The sequence below is a fragment of the Myxine glutinosa genome, chromosome 6, assembly GCF_964187855.1.
Source record: "Myxine glutinosa chromosome 6, kmMyxGlut1.1, whole genome shotgun sequence".
NCBI classification, from domain to species: domain Eukaryota; kingdom Metazoa; phylum Chordata; class Myxini; order Myxiniformes; family Myxinidae; genus Myxine; species Myxine glutinosa.
Window position 1 is genome coordinate 186,215,857 of NC_136266.1, and position 20,047 is coordinate 186,235,903.

The 20,047-nt window shown below is 46.4% G+C and overlaps 1 protein-coding gene across 5 annotated transcripts in view; it reads left to right on the forward strand.

The window, feature by feature from the left end:
* Positions 1-20,047, forward strand: part of YLPM1 (YLP motif containing 1) — a 201,536-nt gene that overhangs the window by 52,654 nt on the left and 128,835 nt on the right. For 3 of the 5 annotated variants that reach the window (XR_013623920.1, XM_078781005.1, XM_078781007.1), the window contains exons 4-6: positions 1,799-4,243; positions 9,981-10,059; positions 15,607-15,784. Coding sequence is in view for 3 of the 5 variants with exons in the window: in XM_078781005.1 (XP_078637131.1) it covers positions 1,799-4,243; positions 9,981-10,059; positions 15,607-15,784 (2,702 nt within the window). In the remaining 2 variants the exon portion in view is untranslated. The remainder of the gene's footprint in view (positions 1-1,798; positions 4,244-9,980; positions 10,060-15,606; positions 15,785-20,047) is intronic. The other 2 variants (XR_013623921.1, XM_078781006.1) reach the window with 1 other exon arrangement.

The following is a 20,047-nucleotide window of genomic DNA, read 5'->3' on the forward strand; positions in this document are numbered from 1 at the left end:
TGTTTTTACTCTGACAGTGCATTCAGAAAGTATTCAGACCCCTTCACTTTTTTCACATTTTGTTATGTTGCAGCCTTATGCTGAAATCGTTTAAATTCATTTTTCCCTCATCGATCGACACTCAATACCCCATAATGACAAAGAGAAAACAGGATTTTAGAAAGTTTTGCAAATTTATTAAAAAGAAAAACTGAAATATCACATTGACGTAAGTATTCAGACCCTTTGCTGTGACACTTGAAATTTAGCTCAGGTGCCTCCCATCTCTCTTGATCATCTTTGAGATGTTTCTACACCTTGATTGGAGTCCACCTGTGGTAAATTCAATTGATTGGACATGATTTGGAAAGGCACACACCTGTCTATATAAAGCCTCACAGCTGACTGCATATCAGAGCAAAAACCAAGCCATGAGGTCGAAGGAACTACCTGCAGAGCTCAGAGACAGGATTGTGTCGAGGCACAGATCTGGGGAAGCCTACAAAAAAATTTCTGCTGCATTGAAGGTTCCCAAGAGCACAGTGGCCTCCATAATTCTTAAATGGAAGAAGTTTGGAACAACCAGGAGGACTCTTCCTACAGCTGGCCGCCCGGCCAAACTGAGCTATTGTGGGAGAAGGGCCTTGGTAAGAGAGGTGACCATGAACCCGATGGTCACTGGCTGAGCTCCAGAGATCCTGTGTGGAGATGGGAGAAACTTCCAGAAGGACAACCATCACTGCAACACTCCACCGATCTGGGCTTTATGGCAGAGTGGCCAGACGGAAGCCAAACAGTTCAATCTTGGTTTCATCAGACCACAGAATCTTATTTCTCACAGCCTGAGAGTCCTTTAGGTGTTTTTTTGCCAACTCCAAATGGGCTTTCATGTGTCTTTCACTGAGGAGAGGCTTCCGTCTGGCCACTCTGCCATAAAGCCCAGATCGGTGGAGTGTTGCAGTGATGGTTGTCCTTCTGGAAGTTTCTCCCATCTCCACACAGGATCTCTGGAGCTCAGCCAGAGTGACCATCGGGTTCTTGGTCACCTCTCTTACCAAGGCCCTTCTCCCCCGATTGCTCAGTTTGGCCGGGCGGCCAGCTGTAGGAAGAGTCCTGGTTGTTCCAAACTTCTTCCATTTAAGAATTATGGAGGCCACTGTGCTCTTGGGAAGCTTCAATGCAGCAGAAATTTTTTTGTAGGCTTCCCCAGATCTGTGCCTCGACACAATTCTGTCTCTGAGCTCTGCAGGCAGTTCCTTCGACCTCATGGCTTGGTTTTTGCTCTGATATCCATTGTCAGCTGTGAGACCTTATATAGACAGGTGTGTGCCTTTCCTAATCATGTCCAATCAATTGAATTTACCACAGGTGGACTCCAATCAAGGTGTAGAAACATCTCAAAGATGATCAAGAGAAATGGGAGACACCTGAGCTAAATTTCAAGTGTCATAGCAAAGGGTCTGATTACTGATGTCAGTGATATTTCAGTTTTTTCTTTTTAATAAATTTGCAAAACTTTCTGAAATCCTGTTTTCTCTTTGTCATTATGGGGTATTGAGTGTGGATTGATGAGGGAAAAAATGAATTTAAACGATTTCAGCATAAGGCTGCAACATAACAAAATGTGAAAAAAGTGAAGGGGTCTGAATACTTTCTGAATGCACTGTATATATTAGTTTAAAATTTTTCATATTTTTATATCACTTTAATTTTTATGTGATTTTAAATTTGCTGTAATAATATGGTGTATCACTGCCGTAGTGAATGTAAATGTTTATGAAGTACACAACTTGCTCATCTGTTTGCTGTGCTTGTGCAGGTCTTGGTCACAACAGCCACTGATGTCAACTTCAGGCCAGATGCCTTCCTGTGGTCCGATGCCTTCCCGTGGCCTGATGCCTCCCCGTGGCCTGATGCCTCCCCGTGGCCCGATGCCTCCCCATGGCCAGATGCCTCCCCATGGCCAGATGCCTCCCCGTGGCCCGATGCCTCTCCGTGGCCCGACGCCTCCCCGTGGTCCGATGCCTCCCCGTGGTCCGATGCCTCCCCGTGGTCCGATGCCTCCCCGTGGTCCGATTCATCCCCATGGCCCGACGTCTCCTCATGGCCCGACGCCTCCCCATGGTCCGACGCCTCCCCATGGTCCGACGTACCCCCATGGTCCGACGCCCCCCCATGATCCGACGCCCCACCTTGGTCCGACGGCCCCCCATGGTCCAACACTCCCCCATGGTCCGACTCTCCCCCATGGTCCGACACCCCACCGTGGTCCAACGCCTCCTCGTGGTCCGACGGCTCCCCGTGGCCTGACGCCTCTCCGTGGCCCGATGCCTCTCCTTGGCCCGATGCCTCTCCTTGGCCCGATCCCTCTCCTTGGCCCGACGCCTCTCCTTGGCCCGACGCCTCTATGTGGCCCGACACCTCAACGTGGCCCGACACCTCAACGTGGCCCGACACCTCAACGTGGCCCGACACCTCAACGTGGCCCGACACCTCAACATGGCCCGACACCTCAACGTGGCCCGACACCTCAACGTGGCCAGACACCTCTCCATGGCTCGTTGCTTCCCCATGGCCCGTTGCTTCCCCGTGGCCCGTTGCTTCCCCATGGTCCATTGCTTCCCCATGACCCGATGCCTCTCCATGGCCCGATGCCTCCCCGTGGCCCAATGTCTCCACAAGGATCAATGCCTCAGCGTGGCCCTGTTCCTCAGCATGGCCTTGTGCCTCCTCGGGGCCCAATATTTCCACAGGGCCCAATGTGCCCCCAAGGTGTACTTCCTCTTCATGGACAGGATCACCCTCATGGACAGGTTCGCCCTTATGGACAGGTTCCCCCTCGTGGACAGGTTCCCCCTCGTGGACAGGTTCCCCCTCGTGGACAGGTTCCCCTTCGTGGACAGGTTCCCCCTTATGGACAGGTTCCTCCTCGTGGACAAGTTCACCCTCGTGGACAGGTTCTTGGCCGTGGAATAATGCCTCACTGTGAGTCAGTATATACCCATGACCTCCCACAAGCTGGAATGGAACGCTGGTCAGACAACAATAGTTGGCAATTTTCCCAATTTACTGATCCATCATACAAGGAACATATTGAAGATGAAGATGATTCTCCAAATGCACCACTATTAGCACCTCGACCTCAGATACCAATGGAAGACTTCCGTCGTCCTCTTGATAATTGTCTTGGCCCCTTTGAGCGACATAATATGGGGGAAAGACTTGAGGAAGAAACTGAAGACGATGATGTTCATCTGATGGATACGCCAAATTACTCGGAGTGGCCTCATCGATGGGGTGTTTCTGAAAATTGGTCAAGTGAAGAGTTCCCAGGCCCAATGCAGTTTCCTCCCCAAAGAGCTGGCCCGCCCTTGGAACGTATGCCTGCACCGGGCTGGGGTCGGTCTGCAGCAATGTATAACTTCAGAAATCCACACCTTGGACCATTGCGACCTAACAGACCTTTTGGCTTTGGGGGAATTCGCCGGGCCTGGCCCGGAATGGGGCGTGGTCGTGGAGGTCCTCCTTGGCAATCTGAATGGATTGGAAATTTTTTGGGAACGATTGAAAGGGGAGATATGCAGGAGAATATTGAAGGGGAGGAAATAGAAACTGGAAGATTGAATGTCCCCAGGCATTCTGGGCCTGAAACTGCAGATGATGACGAAATCGTCGAGAATGAAGATAAAGTTGGGGAGTTGAGGCCAATGCGGAGATGGCAGTTGCATACTGGTGACCCATATTTTGGAGGAGTTGACAAAGAAGAACTTCAAAATGTTCGTGAAGGTGTTGAGGAAGAATCATTTTCAGACATGCAAAGCCATTGGACACCACCATTCCATCATGATATGCCGTTTCACCGTGCCTTTCCAAGAAGAGGCATGTTTGCCAGGGATCCTAGGTGTCGAGCTTCAGCAAGACCCCCTTGGGGCCGTCCCAGAGGGTGGATGGGCTGGGGACCCCGCCTCCCACCTTGCAATGATTTTGATTATGAGCCTGCTGATTCTTTTTCATTTGAAGACGAGTACCAATCAACCTCACCGCTGCCGATTTTTGAAGAGCAAGATTGGCCGGTGGAACGCCATTCACTACCACCACTTCCTCGTCGACCATCATCACCGTACCAGGAGCGTTCCCCTTCGCCTCCAATGGCATCATACGCTGATAAAGGGCCGGAAAACCCTTCATCTCATGGAATGGTGGCACTGACCCCGCATGAACACAACATCATCTTGAAGGCTGCAAACGAACTTAAAATGCTTAGGTATGATAGTATGTGGGATCATGGAAATCGATCATGGAAATATGTGGGATCATGGAAAAAGCTGGAAAGGAGGACAAAAAAAGGGTAGTGGAAATGTTTACCAATACTCGTAGACCCGTCCATCATCCCTACTTCACAAACATTTACCCTCCTTTGTAAAAGGGAGTAGCGATTGGGATGAAGGTGTGGAGGTCTTCGAAGAGACTCCCAGCTGATTGTGAGATGTCTTTCTATTAAGAGTAGGCGAGCTCTCGCCGGCATCATCAATTAAATTCACCTCTCACCTAATTATGTCTCAGGATCGCCGAGTGTAATGTGTTGTTACTGTTAAATTCTTCCAAAAGCAGTGGTAAACCTCCAATTTTGTTTTTCCCACTGGATGTTTAATTCCTTATGGACCTAGACAATGACAACCCTTATAATTAATAACAATGTTCCTTTGTAAACATTATGATGTTACATACTATAAAATATGGTTTAGAAGTATTTTAGAAACAAACAAAGTGCATTTAAACATGTATGTGTTACGAGGTATTTCAATGTTCAACGGTCACGGTCATTCCACGGTCATCTATCCATCTCGAGAATGAATTTTTTATTTTTTATTTTTTTTTGCATACAAGATCGAGGCTCGTGAAAGAGCGAACATTAATCACACAGAAAGACAAACCGACACATAAAACATATAACATCGGGAGCGGTAGACAAGATGGGGAGAGAGGGGGAAGGACACAAACACGACATTTGAGAGCAGGGACCGAGAGACATGGAGACATCGAGAGATCTGTGAGAGGGAGAGGGCTTTGGTGGGGGGGCATGGGAAGTGGGGGGGTGGGAGAGGTATAAAACATATGGACACTGCCAGGACTTCCAGGAAAGAAGTTGGAATTTCAAACAAGGTGGATCTGGGGTGAATTAGCGGGGGTAGAAAAGATCAAGGTTTTGGATGGGGGAAGATAAGAGATGGTGGTGAACAGCTGTTTTAAAGACCTGGAGGGAAGAGTGGGATTGAAGGGAGTGAGGGAGTTTGTTCCAGAGGCGGGAGAAAAGAGGAATGAAAGAGTGAAGGTGAGCAGAGAGCCGAGATTTCGGCAGTTTAACCATCAGAGGGTTGCTGGCAGATCTTGTGCGACCTGTAGGAATATTTGGGGGACAGAGCACAGAGAGAGCTGGGGGTGCAAGGCCGGAGAGGAGTCGGTAGAAGACAGAAAGACCATCTACCTGTCTGCGGTGAGTGAGTGAAAGGCCCTCAGAGATAGCTTCATCGCGGGAGATTCCAATAATTCTGAAAGCTTTGGTTTCAACAGCGTGAAGCCGAGCTAGGTGTGAGGCAGGAGCACCGGCCCATAGGGGAGAACAGTATTCCATTGAGCTGCGGATGAAAGCCTTGTATGTGGTGAGGAGCTCAGGTGTGCCGAGGAAGGACTTCGCACGATGGAGGATGCCCAGTCGGCGACTGGCTTTGGAGGCCAGCTTGGAAATGTGGTTTTCCCAAGAAAGATCAAGGCAGATAGTGAGACCCAAAAGCTTGAGCGACAGAACTTCTTGGAGAGGATTGTTGAGAAAGTAGATGGGAGGGTTGTCCAGTCGATCTTTTCGGAGAGACATAGTAAGAGTGTGAGATTTGGCAGGATTGAAAGACATGTTCCACTTGTTTGACCAGTCTGTGATTTTGTCCAAGTCTTCAGAGAGTGAGGAGGCTGCAGACTGCCGATCTGAGGGAAGAGGAATGGAGCGGCAGAGAGTGGAGTCATCAGCAAAGAGATAGAGAGGATTTTCCAGAGAGTCGGAGAGATCCTTGATAAAGACCAGAAAAAGCACAGGGCCCAGAACACTGCCTTGGGGGACTCCAGCCTGAACAGGAAGGGGAGATGAGAGAAATCCATTTAGGGCCACACGTTGACTACGACCAGAGAGGAAGTCCACAAGCCATGCATGGAGATTTCCATGGATACCATAGGAGGAGAGTTTGGTGAGCAGAGCTGGGTGCCAGACCGTATCGAAGGCACGTGATATGTCAAGGGAGACGGCTCTGATTTCCTGTTTGGCATTGAGGACCTCCATCCATTGTTGAGACAGCAGAAGCAGCATGTCCAGAGTAGAGTGACCTGGTCTGAAACCAAATTGATGATCAGAGATCAAGCCATTGGAGAAGAGGAAAGATTTCATATCCGAAGCAATGATGGATTCCATGACTTTGTTGATAATTGGGAGAAGGCTGATTGGTCTGTAGTTGCAAGGATCTGTTTTTGCACCTTTTTGTGTAAAGCGGTAATGTTTGCTGATTTCCAGGATGCTGGCAGATGACCTTGAGCAAAGGAGAGGGTGAAAATAACAGAGACAGGGTGAGATAGAGCGGCAGAGCAGGATTTTAGGACCCTTGGGCTGATGCCGGCTGGTCCAGTTGCAGAATCAGAGTCGAGATTAGATAAAAACTCCTCCACCTTGTCAGGAGAGAAGGACACAGAGTCCAGGAGCAGTTGGGTTCGACTGGGTAAGGTGGGAACAGAGAGAGATGGGTTTGGGACACAAGATTTTGAGGCAAACACAGAGTTGAGGCATTCGGCTTTGTCACGTGCGATGTCAACTGTGTGGCCATTTGAGGTAATGGGAGGGGATGGAGGGGGAACAAACACCAGAAACGGATTTGACCAGACGCCACCAGGATTTGGAGGAAGGAGACAGGTTTGAGAGTTCATTCTTGAGTGTGGAGAGATAGTGCTTCCTGGCACTCCTGAGGGTAGACTCACACTTGTTCCGAGCTTGGTGGAAGGAACTGAGATTGCCTTCAGTTGGATTAGCCTTCCAAGAGGCAAAGGCAAGTTGTTTCAGGGCAACTGCCTCACCACAAGATTCAGTGTACCATGGACGGGAGGAAGGGTAAGACAACTGAAGACGAGATGGGATAAATCTGTGCATGAGAGAGAGCAGTTTGCTTTGGAAGAATTCCCAGGAAGAATTGATGTCGGAGGCAGTGGAGATGGGAGACCAATCCAGACGATTGATGGCTGCTTGAAGACCGTCCCAGTCGGCCTAAGTGAAATGCCAGACTCGTCGACGCTGAGGAGGCTCTCTGAGAATGGCCAGAGAGATGTCCACTTTGACAAGGACATGATCAGAAGAACCGATTGGAGCAGAAGAAGAGCAGCAGACATTAGCAGGGAAGTTTGTCATAATCAAGTCTAGAAGAGAAGATACTCCATTGGCTGAGATCCGGGTCAGGAAATTGACAGATTGTGTCAATCCCAGTGAGTCACAGAAGTCCTTTGCTGAGGTGCCATGACTGGTGAGAGAGGAACCCACACCCAACCAGCTGGCATGATGACAGTTGAAGTCACCACATATGAGGAAGAGAGAGTTGGGATGAGTGGATAGAAGTTGGTCCATGTTGTCAGACAGTGAAATGTAAATGGAGTCATCACTGTTTGGAGGACGGTACAGAACACATATGAACAAAAGGTGGGAGCGGAGAGGAAGCCGTAGCCAGAGGTACTCCTGGGGGTGAGGAGGAGAGAGGGCAGTGCAAGGAGAGTGAGGAAGAGAGTTTTTGATAAAGATAGTCACCCCACCACCAGGACGAGGCTCAGGTCTATCATACCGGAGGAGGGAGTAACCAGGAAGAGATATTAAGGAATCAGAGACATCTTGAAGGAGGAAAGTCTCTGTTAAGCAGATCAAGTCTGGATTGTCAGAAGCAACCTGTATGGAGAGATCAGTCAGGTTTGAGCGAAGGCCCCGGATGTTTGAGGTCCATACCGTTAATGAAGAGAGAGGGGGAGCATCGGGTACAGGACAGGGGAGGGGAGGAGTAGGGTAAGATGAAGGATGAGAGGGGGAGGTAGGAAGAGCAGTTGATAGTGTGTCAGAGATTACAGAAGAGTTCCAAGAAAGGGAAGGATGAGGAGGACGAAAGGTTTGATGGTGAAGGGATGAGGCACAGTGAAGGGTTGTTTGAGGGGGGGCAGAGGAAAGTAGAAGGTTGGGGGGGGGGTGGAGGTATGAGATAGAAGGGAGACGAAGTGGGGAGGAGGCAGCTTTGAGGAGGAGGGGGGAGGAGGGAGAATTGGAGAGGAATGGTATGGGGGGAGATTTGAATGGGAGGGGTTGGGGGGGGAGTTTTGAAGGTGAGGGGGGAGTTTAGGAGGGGAGGGGCAAGGGGGGAGTTTCGGAGTGGAGGGGCAAGGGGGGAGTTTAGGAGTGGAGGGGCAAGGGGGGAGTTTAGGAGTGGAGGGGCAAGGGGGGAGTTTAGGAGGGGAAGGGCAAGGAGGGAGTTCAGGAGTGGAGGGGCAAGGGGGGAGTTTGGGAGTGGGGGGACAAGGGGGGAGTTTATGAGTGTAGGTGCAAGGGGGGGGATTTGGAGGGGAGGGGCAAGAGGGGAGTTTCGAAAGTGGATGATTAATGAAAGACGAACATTGATAACAAATTGGGTTTGTTGTGATTTTCAAGTTAGCAATCCGATTCAGAACGATGGAGGAGGGGTGGAATGAATGTGCATTTCGACCATGTAGTGAGGGAGACGTATAAGAGATTGAATTTCTATTTTTTTGACGTGGAATGAGATGGAGAGGAATTTGAAAATAGCCTTTTAAATAGGAAGAAAAACAGCGTGTTGTAATATACCACTGAATAAAACACTGAAGGGGAAACTTTATACATATTTAAATAATATTAAAACAGAACCGTAAACAATCTTATATGCACAAAGTACCAACGGGGGGAGAGCCGAGAGGGACCACCACGAGTCACGTGGACAGGGCAAAAGGTGGATGGCAAGGAGATAATGGGGACGGGGCGAACAGCACACCTGGACAGAAAGTACAGGATGAGACAAACAGCACACGTGGAGAAAGGAAAATAAATGTTTTTGGTTATTTTTTTTGTTTGTTTTTTGGGGGGTGGGGGTATTTTAAATAAAAGTATTTAAAACGTTAGACAAAGAGTATTATGTTCGGGGTAGAAGGGAAAAAACTAAGAGCCAAGCAAAACACGATGTAGGGGACTTCAGTAAACAAACACCGATGGGGGTACAAGGCTGCACTAGCGGAGCAGAACACGATTAATTAATTACGAGTTACAGGAAATTCAAACCAAAACTAACTAAAAACAAACAATAATGCATGGACGATAAAATAACGAGTTGAAATTTGACAAACACACGAATGAAAAAATAACCGCTTTGGATGCCCGGAGAGAACCAGGCCTCAAGGTCGGAAACTTCAACAACTCGGCCGCGTGGCGCGAAATACTCGACTATTTTTTACAGGTATGAAAGATTAACACCGATAATCTCCCGAGGGACATGCAAAAGGTACACACACGTAAGATAAATACAGTTTCGACAAAAATACAAATGTGACAATTACTTAACTTCGAGCGTGCGTGAAGATCGTAGAACAGCTTTGAAAAACCGTGACCGCCCTGACCAAATCTGTCCTGCAAAGGTCATTGACCACAAATTTTCATTCGGTCAAATGCTCATCTCCCTTCAAGTTTGAAGTCATTGTATTATATTGTATTGCGTTTGTCTTGGGACAATATATGTTTCAATTTGAGTTTCGGAGAGTTTGAAGACTACTTGCGTTCCTGTTTGGCGCCCGAATGGTAGAGAGATATCGCATATGGAATGTCACACAGGATTGCGCTCTCTTTGGTCTGAATAGTTTACAAAGGTATCGTTTTCAGTTCATGCTATTGTAACTTAAACATGTCCCAATATTGTGTGTGTTCTTACATTTAGAGAGCAGCAAAAGCAGCTTCAAGAACTGGAGGAACTTCATGGGCCAAGTGTGGAACAGCATTCCTCAACCTTTTCACAGGTACTGACACGCTTTGCATGAACACGTGTGAGTAGAGTTTTAATTTGCATTTTAAAACCCCCTTTACCTTTTTTATACCTCCTGTTGACAGTCGCCAGAGGCATTACGTTTTCAGGTTGGCCGTCCGGCTGTCCGTCCGTCCATCCGTCCATGATAGTTTTTTGTTGCCACGATAACTTGAGAATGGCTGAAGGGATCTTAGTCAACCCTGGTGCAGGTATATATAATGAGGTAAAGATAAACTGATTCGATTTTGGGGTCACGAGCTCAAAGGCCAAAGGTGAGAGGTCATGTTAGGTAAAAATCCTAACAGTCTGCAGCCTCCTCACTCTCTGCAGACCTGGACAAAATCACAGACTGGGCAAACAAATGGAACATGTCGTTCAATCCTGATAAATCTCACATTCTTACGATGTCTCTCCGAAAAGACCCGCCTGGAAAACCCTCCCATCCACTTTCTGAATAATCCTCTCCAAGAAGTTCTGTCACTCAAGCTTTTGGGTCTCACTATTTGCCATGATCTTTCCTGGGAAAACCACATTTCAAATCTGGCCTCCAAAGCCAGTCGCCGACTGGGCATCCTCCGTCGTGCGAAGTCCTTCCTTGGCACACCTGAGCTCCTCACCACATACAAGGCTTTCATCCGCAGCTCTATGGAATACTGCTCTCCCCTCTGGTCTGGTGCTCCTGCCTCACACCTAGCCCGTCTTCACGCTGTTGAAACCAAAGCGTTCAGAATCATTGGAATCTCCCGCGATGAAGCTAACTCCAAGGGCCTTTCACTCACTCACCGCAGGCAGGTTGGTGGTCTTTCCGTCTTCTACCGACTCCTCTCTGGCCTTGCCCCCCCAGCCCTCTCTGGGCTCTGTTCCCCAAATATTCCTACAGGTCGTACAAGATCTGCCTGCAACCCTCTTATGGTTAAACTGCCAAAATCAAGACTTTCTGCTCACCTTCACTCCTTCATTCCTCTTTTCTCCCGCCTCTGGAACAAACTCCCTCACTCTCTTCAATCCCACTCCACCCTCCAGGTCTTTAAAACAGCTGTTCACCACCATCTCTTATCCTCCCCCATCCAAAACCTTGATCTTTTCTACCCCCGCTAATTTCGGTCCCCTTGTGTTTTATACCTCTGCCCCCCCGCCCCCCCCCTCCCCTTCCCATGCCTCCTGCCCCCAAGCCCTCTCCCTCCCACACTTCTCCCTGCTCTCAAATGTTGTGGTTGTGTGCTTCCCCTTCTCTCCCCATCTTGTCTTCCGCTCCCTCTTTTTGTATATTTTGTTTGTCTGGTTGATTTGTTTGTGAAATAAATGTTAGCTCTTTCACGAGCCTCGATTCAGTATACAAAAAAAAAAAAAAAAAAAAAAATCCTGTGACCGCAATAACTTGTGAACCAGTGATGGGATTGTGACCGAATTTGGTACATTGATGTAGAATGATGTAAAGATGAACTGGTTCGATTTGGAGGTCAAAGTCTGTAATATGTCTATAACTTCAGAACGGCTGAAGTGATCTAATTCAAACTTGATACAGATATGTATAATGATGTAAAGATTAACTGATTAGATTTTGGAGGCAAAGGTCACAGTCCTAAGAGGTCTATAACTTGAGAATGGCTGAAGTGATCTTATTAAAACTTGGTACAGGTATGTGTGATGATGTAAAGGTTAATTGATTAGAATTTGGAGTCAAGAGGTCAAAGGTCAAAGTCTGTAATCGGTCTACAACTTGAAAACGGCTGAAGTGATCTCATTCAAACTTGCTACACATATGTATGATGATGTAAATATTAACTGATTACATTTTGGGGTCAAGAGGTCAAAGTGTGTAATATGTCTATAACTTGAGAACCGCTAAAGGGATCTAATTCAAACTTGGTACAGATATGTATAATGATGTAAAGATTAACTGATTAGATTTTGGGGTCATGAGGTGAAAGGTCAGAGGTCATGTTAGGTAATGCAATGTGATAACTTGTGAACAGCTGAAGGGATTTAAATTAAAAATTGGTACAGGTATGTATAATGATAACAAGAACTGATTGAATTTTGGGGTCAAGAGGTCAGAGGTCATGTCAGGTAAAAATGTGATAACTTGGGAACAGCTGCATGGATTGAAACTAAACTTGGTGCAAGTATTATAATGATGTAATAATGTGGGCGTAGTCATATCGGTCGATGTCGTGACGTCAGAGTATCGTTCTCGTTTTTGTTATGTCATGTTCTTGCCCATTCTGTGTTGTGGCTCTAACTCTAAAAACTCTTCCACGAGCCTCAAATTAATATTAAAAAACACTCCTCAAATCTTTTTTCGCATTTCTCCCACACTCCCTCGTTTCCTACCATCCTGACATACTCCTGTCTCTTCCTTTTCTTAATCTAGTTTCATTATTTGTTTGCTTAAATTGTGCGGCATGTAATTTGACAACATTTTAACTTCTGACATTGTGTTTACCAGACAATGCCATACAAGAAAAAATAGATGCAGGAGTCGATTAGGCTCATCTTACCTGTTTTGTTTCCACGCTCCATGAACTTAATCTAAAAATTTGCTCATCTTCTATATACCTTTATTGTAAATTTAGTTCTCATTCTAGAAACCTAAATCACATTTTTCACCATTACCGTACTTGATTCTCACTATACCCCTTTATAGTTTACTTTCGCGTAATATTCTTAATCCAGAGGCAATATTTTTTGATATTTTTTTCAGAAATATTTTTTGAAAGGGTGCTGGCAAATTTCCTACTTCTTATAAAATATGCTCTGGGCTATGTACTGTCTACTACCTAAATGTAGACAGGGAAGCAGGTTTTCCATCATCATTTCCAGGGATGGCCCATGCTGAGATGCAGTGCCCACATTATTACCTCTGTCCACCTAAGGAGGACAGAGGATATGCTTTCACCCCTGTGTTTGTTTGTTTGTATACAGGATATTTCAGAGTTGTGGACAAGTTTTGACAAAACTTGGTGGATGACTTGGCTAGGTGACAAGAACAGGCTGATTCGATTTTGGTTCAGGTCCGGATCCAGATCCAGCCTGTCAGTGGGATACAAAATGTAAACTTATCAACCTGGCAGAGGTATGCAGGAAACCAAGTACCCTTCCAGGTTTCTTTGTTTACAGAGTAGAAGCTTGTGGAAGAGCTAGAACACTGAATGGATCACGACACAACAGAACAAAAGGAACGAGAGAGAGAGAGATCGAGAGAGAGAGAGAGAGAGATCGATATCGATCAACAGCAGGGTTTAATCACAAAATCGAGGGGGACTTGGACAAATAATTGGCATGGGGAGTCTGCAGGGAGGGAAGAAGCTACTGCTTGTCTATCTGAAGGATGACAAATTATATGGCAGAGGGTAGAATCATCAGTGAAGATATAGGCTGGATTTTCAAGGGAATCAGAAAGATCATTGTGGAAGTTGAGGAACAAGACTAGGGCCAAGACACTGCATTGGAGCACTCTAGCCTTGCTTGACAGGGAGAGCAGATGAAAGGATTCCGTTGAGAGTCGCATGTTGGCTACGAGAGTAGAGGAAGTCAGTAAGCCATGTATGGAGTTGGCCTTGGATACCATAGGCAGACAGTTTGGAGAGCAACGCAGGATGCCAGACTGTATCAAAAGCATGAGATATGTTCAGAGAGACGGCTCTGATGTCATGTCTGACAATGAGGGCCTCCATCCACTCCCCTCCTTTCTCTCACCTCTCTCCTCGCCTCTCTATTCCCCCTCTCCTCATCCAAGAAGACCGATCCCGAAGTTCGTTGAAAAAAGTATCGTCGGTCCACTGTCTGGAGGGTTTCTTTAGAAAAGATTGAGATTTCGCTTTTTCCCCTTCCATCAAGACATCAAAGAGGGAACTGGTCCTTTTTGTCACAAGATCTTCCAACTTCAGGTCTTCCACTTGATTTGTGATCCCTTGACGTCGAAGGAAGTCTGGGTAACTGAGAACATTGTCGGTTTCGGACCATCCTTTATTTTGTCTCCATGGTCACTCTGATGTCGAAAAAGGCTAGGGCAACTATGTGCTCAGAGAGAAACCAAAGATGTCTGCAAAAGGCCGTGGACACTTTGCTGGCCACAATCTGATTGGGGTAAGTCTTGAGGATAGACAGAAGATGAATGTCGTTGTAAGGGGCTCGAATTCCAAGGGGCGCTTCGTTCCACTGCCTGATGTAAACGAGACTCACGAACAGAGCCAAATCAGTTATGCCCCTGGCTTCTCGTGGTGTCAGCTTGAATTGCTTGGAAAAAGTATATCTTCAATGCATAAATCCCTTTCCCCATCCATCGAGTGTGGGGTGTTGGTTCAGGAGCTCGAAACGAGTCGTTTCCACTTCCTCCACCAAGAAATAAGAGAGGCGCAAAAATGCTTGATAATGAAATTTTTAGTATGGGGCGACCTCTAAATATTCCCCAATCAAGCTCAAATTTCACACACGTCGATCAACCCTAGTGGACAAAAACATGTGGAGAAATGATTCAACTAACTTGGTTTTTTTTGGACCACCCTAATGGGAAGAGTTCAAGTGGACCACTTCCAAAAGGCAGTTCCACAAATGGGAGAAAAGGAGAAACAAAAGACTGGTATTAACCTAGATTTTGGAATTTTAACCATGAAGGAGTTACTGGAATAATGTTTGCATCCTGAAGGTGCTGAGATGGCTTGGATGGCTGAGCAGAGGACAGGAGACTGGAGGAATATGAATGAATGAATGATCGTTTTAAGGCCATTTTTTTCCCGCTAGAGCGGGGGTTAGCCTTGCGGGCCCCATGACAATCATGGTTCCCTGTTTGAGGCAATGTTTTTATGGCCGGATGCCCTTCCTGACGCCAACCCTTCGTCGCCTCTTACGATGCGCAGGGATACGGTGTACCTATTCTAAATCGGGGTACACACCGGGACTGGAGGAGAGGCAGTAAATAAAATACCAAAAAAACAACAAACAGAGATGCCACCGACCTGTCTGCAATTTGATCGCAACAAACCTTGCGTTTCAGCCTCATCGCAGGGGATGCCAAAAATGTTAAGTTATGGATTCCACAGAATCCAGGAGATACAAATGTGATGCTGGGGCAGCAGCTGATCGGAGAGTTATGATTTGTCTTCGGTAAAGCTGGTTCAGGTGAAGGAGGGTGTGAATATATTTAACAAGGTGCCACTAACACTGAGGAATGAAACTTATTGGAGAGTTCGGCCTTGAGATAAGCAAGATGATTTCTGACTTAACCAAGTCTGTTTCGGTTTAAATAAAGACCAGACTTTTAAATTTCCTTCTTCACTGTTTGCAGCAGTTTCATTAAGTCATCTTTAATTTCTGCTAATAGACTAGTATAATCAGCATGCCTTAGGTTGCTGATACATCTTCCAATCCTGACTCTAGTCTCTATGTCATCCATGTCCTTTATTTTTACTGTTTCTTTTTATAAACTGTTTATTCTATTTTTAATTAAAGAGCTTTAAAATTTGGTTAAAAGCTTATAGCACTATATAAGATATAAAATTGATTTAAAAAGTGATTGAATGATTTGATTTTGCTTTAGGAGCATGATATTTCAACTCAAGATGAGATGGAACGACAAGGGGATCAAGGCCCAATCTGGTCAAGAGGACAACAGTACGAGTGGGACAGCGAAGAGGCTCGTGCTCTCAAACGAGACAGAGAAGATGATCTAGGTGAGAAGAAGTGCCTTGGACCACATTTCCTGCCAACTTTACAAGGTATTTTGTGCAGATGGTCATTTTGTTTTCAAATTGTATTTTGCTTTCTGAGGTATGACCCCCCCCCCCCCCCCCCCAACCCACCGAGCTGTGGTTCTTTGCACTCATGACAGTTGGCATCATGCACAAACACAATGCAATGACGTTAAATTAATTTTATTGCAATTTTAGAATTCACAGTTTCACAAAGTGATGTAAATACCTGGATCACTCCTAAAAGTTTGGATGAATCAGCACCCTTGTATTAATTTATCTACTATATGAAACACTGTGTATTTGTGTTTGTGTGTTTGTGTGATGTCTGTCCCCCTTCATAATATAAGGGCAGATTTTAAAGGCTTTGAGTAGCGCTTTCTGAGGGAGTTGAATGGGGTTTTAATGGGCAATCTTTGAACACCACTGTGTGTCCACTGGTTAAAAGACCTGAAAGACTCCAAGGACCCAAATTACCACAAGGACCCAGCAGTCCCAAATGACCCAGAGGACCCAAACGACACCGAGGATTCTCAAGACCCAAAACACCGCGAAGACCTAAAAGACACCGAAGAACCAAAAGACCCTGAAGACCGTTAAAGACCCTGTCGACCCAAAAGACCAAAATACCCCAAAGACCAGGAGACCCAAAATCCCCAAAGTACCCAAAAGACCCAGAAGACCGAAAAGACACCGAAGACCCCAAAGATCCTTAATGACTGCACAGACCCAAACAATCCAAAACACCAAAAACGACCCCAAAGATCCTTAAAGACCCAGTGGACTCCAAAGACCCAAATGACCCCTAAAACCTAAAATATCCCAAAGAACCCTAAATACCCCAACGGCCCAGAGTATCGAAAAGACCCGATGACCCCAAAGATTCAGAGGACCCAAAAGACTCAAACGACCCAAGACCTAAAGGACTCAAATGACCCAAGACCGAGAGGACCCAAAATATTCAAATGACCCAAAAGACCCCGAGGAACCAGAAGACCCAAAATACACAAAAGACCCTGAAGACACAAAATACGCAAAAGACCTCAAGGACCAAAATGACACAGAGGACACAAAAGACCCCGAAGACCCAAAACACCCCAAAGACCCTTAACGACTGCACAGACCCAAACAATCCAAAACACCCAAAAAGACCCTTCGCTCTTTCACGAGCCTCGATCTTGTATACAAAAAAAACCAAAAAAAAACAACCCAAAAAGACCCTTGAAGACCCAGTGGACTCCAAAGACACAAATTGCCCCTAATACCCAAAATATCCCAAAGAACCTTAAATACCCCAATACCCCAATGACCCAGAGTACCAAAAAGACCCAATAACCCTAAAGATTCAGTGGACACAAGACTCAAATGACCCAAGACCTAATGGACCCAAAATATTCAAATGAACCAAAAGACCCCGAGGAACCGCAACAATATATATATATATATATATAATGGGAGGGGGTGGGAGGGGGAGAGGGGCGGGGTAGGAGGGGAGGGGGGAGGTTACATTACACCGATTTACATTGAAAACTGCTGAAATATGTACGCAACTTCAACTTAGCACAGTTTAGTAAAGACTCGAGATAAATCCATGCGGTAAAAGATTGCTGAGAGTTGCTAAGACCTATGACTTAGAAATTCCACCTGGACACACTTCAGGGGGCACTTTCAAAGGGGAGATGTGCTTAGTCTTTCTAAAAAATATTTTAGGTGTGGTATAGACACGATATTTGCATGCATCGGTTTCAAAAATCGAGCAAATATGGTAAATATTACTCACGTGAAACCAGGATCCGTCTCGGTGGTAGCCATGAGTGTGTAGATGTCACATGATCAGTCATGAAGAGTGGTTAAGTCCAAAATATGACATACCATGGCATAAAAACGATTTGCCCGCAAAGCATTGCACCGCAACGGCGGTCACAGAGTGCCATGCACAGCGTGGGCGCCCCTGGCGGAATTACCGGTCCCTATCAAAGACATTTAATTCATATCGCACAAAATCGACAAAAATCAACACAAAACACGATCGCTTTTCGCTCTGAATTACGTGCAAACGTGTGACGGAACTCACCATCGCCCAGCATCGAATGCCAACCAAGATGGCGCCCGGTAACTGCATCTCCACCTATGTGGAGTGAATGGCAATGGTCACATCACGTGATCGCTCTGAGCGAATCAGTCTAGCGGCGGGGATGGAACATCACGTGATCGCTCTGAGCGAATCAGCGAGCTGTTCTGACACCGGCTGAGATTAGCGGGTACTTCGCTGAAATGTGCTGAGGTAAATATGAATAAAAAATATGGATCGTCAAATATTTTGAGGTCGGCCATGTTCGTCCCAGGCTCAATGGCCATGTCTATGCCAAATATCAAGCACGTGAGCCTCTCCGTTTCGGAGTCTATCGGTAACATTACACACGCACACGCACACACAAACTGTGTTTTATATATATATATATAGATATATGTATGTGTATATATATATATGTGTATATATATATATATATATATGTATATATATATATATATATATACATATATCTATATATATATATATAAAACACAGTTTGTGTGTGCGTGTGCGTGTGCGTGTGTAATGTTACCGATAGACTCCGAAACGGAGAGGCTCACGTGCTTGATATTTGGCATAGACATGGCCATTGAGCCTGGGACGAACATGGCCGAACTCAAAATATTTGACGATCCATATTTTTTATTCATATTTACCTCAGCGCACGGAATCAACGGAATCAGAGCAGGTGGGCGCTGATTCGCTCAGAGCGATCACGTGATGACGCTATGATGCTATGACGCTATGAAAAAAAAAATCGCTATGACGCTATGAACGCGATGACGCTATGAACGCAATGACGCTATGAAGGCTATGAACGATATGATGCTATGAAAAAAAAAATCGCTATGAACGCGATGACGCTATGAACGATATGACGCTATGAACGATATGACGATATGAACGCTATGACGCTATGACGCTATGAAAAAAAAAATCGCTATGAAACGCTATGACGCTATGACGCTATGATGCTATGAAAAAAAAAATCGCTATGACGCTATGGAAAAAAAAATCGCTATGAACGCTATGAACGCTATGACGCTATGACGCTATGAAAAAAAAAATCGCTATGACGCTATGAAAAAAAAAATCGCTATGACGCTATGACTTCTGCTATATAAACTATAATGCCGGGTACTTCTGCCAGGTCCTCCCCCTCCCCCCTCCCCCCTCCCACCTCCCCCCTTCCCATCCCCCTCCCCCTCCCCCTCCCCCCTCCCCTTCCCCCCCCTCCCACCCCTTCCCCTTCCCCCCTCCCACCCCCTCCCCCTCCCCCCTCCCACTTCCTCCCCTCCCCCTCCCATCCCTCACCTTTTTTTTTTTTTTTTTTTGTTGTATACTGAATCGAGGCTCGTGAAAGAGCTGACATTTACTTCACAAACAAATCAACCAGACAAACAAAATGTATAAAAAGAGGGAGCGGAAGACAAGAGAATGGGAAGCACACAAACACTTGAGAGCACACAACATTTAAGAGCAGGGAGATGTGTGGGAGGGAGAGGGCTTGGGAGGAGGAGGCGTGGGAAGGGGGGGGGGGGGGGTGGGAGAAGTATAAAACACAAGGACACCAAGGACTTCCAGGACAGAAGTTGGTATTTCAAAAAGTGGAATTGGGGTGAAATTATCGGGGATAGAAAATATCAAGGTTTTGGAAGGGGGAAGATAAGAGATGGTGGTGAACAGCTGTTTTAAAGACCTGGAGGGTGGAGTGGGATTGAAGAGAGTGAGGGAGTTTGTTCCAGAGGCGAGAGAAAAGAGGAATGAAGGAGTGAAGGTGAGCAGAGAGGCTTGATTTTGGCAGTTTAACCATAAGAGGGTTGCAGGCAGATCTTGTGCGACCTGTAGGAATATTTGCGGGACAGAGCCCAGAGAGAGCTGGGGGGGGGGGGGGGCAAGGCCAGAAAGGAGTCGGTAGAAGACGGAAAGACCACCAACCTGTCTGCGGTGAGTGAGTGAGAGGCCCTTGGAGTTAGCTTCATCGCGGGAGATTCCAATGATTCTGAATGCTTTGCTTTCAACAGCGTGAAGACGAGCAAGGTGTGAGGCAGGAGCACCAGCCCAGAGGGGAGAGCAGTATTCCATTGAGCTGCGGATGAAAGCCTTGTACGTGGTGAGGAGCTCAGGTGTGCCAAGGAAGGACTTCGCACGACGGAGGATGCCCAGTCGGCGACTGGCTTTGGAGGCCAGATTTGAAATGTGGTTTTCCCAGGAAA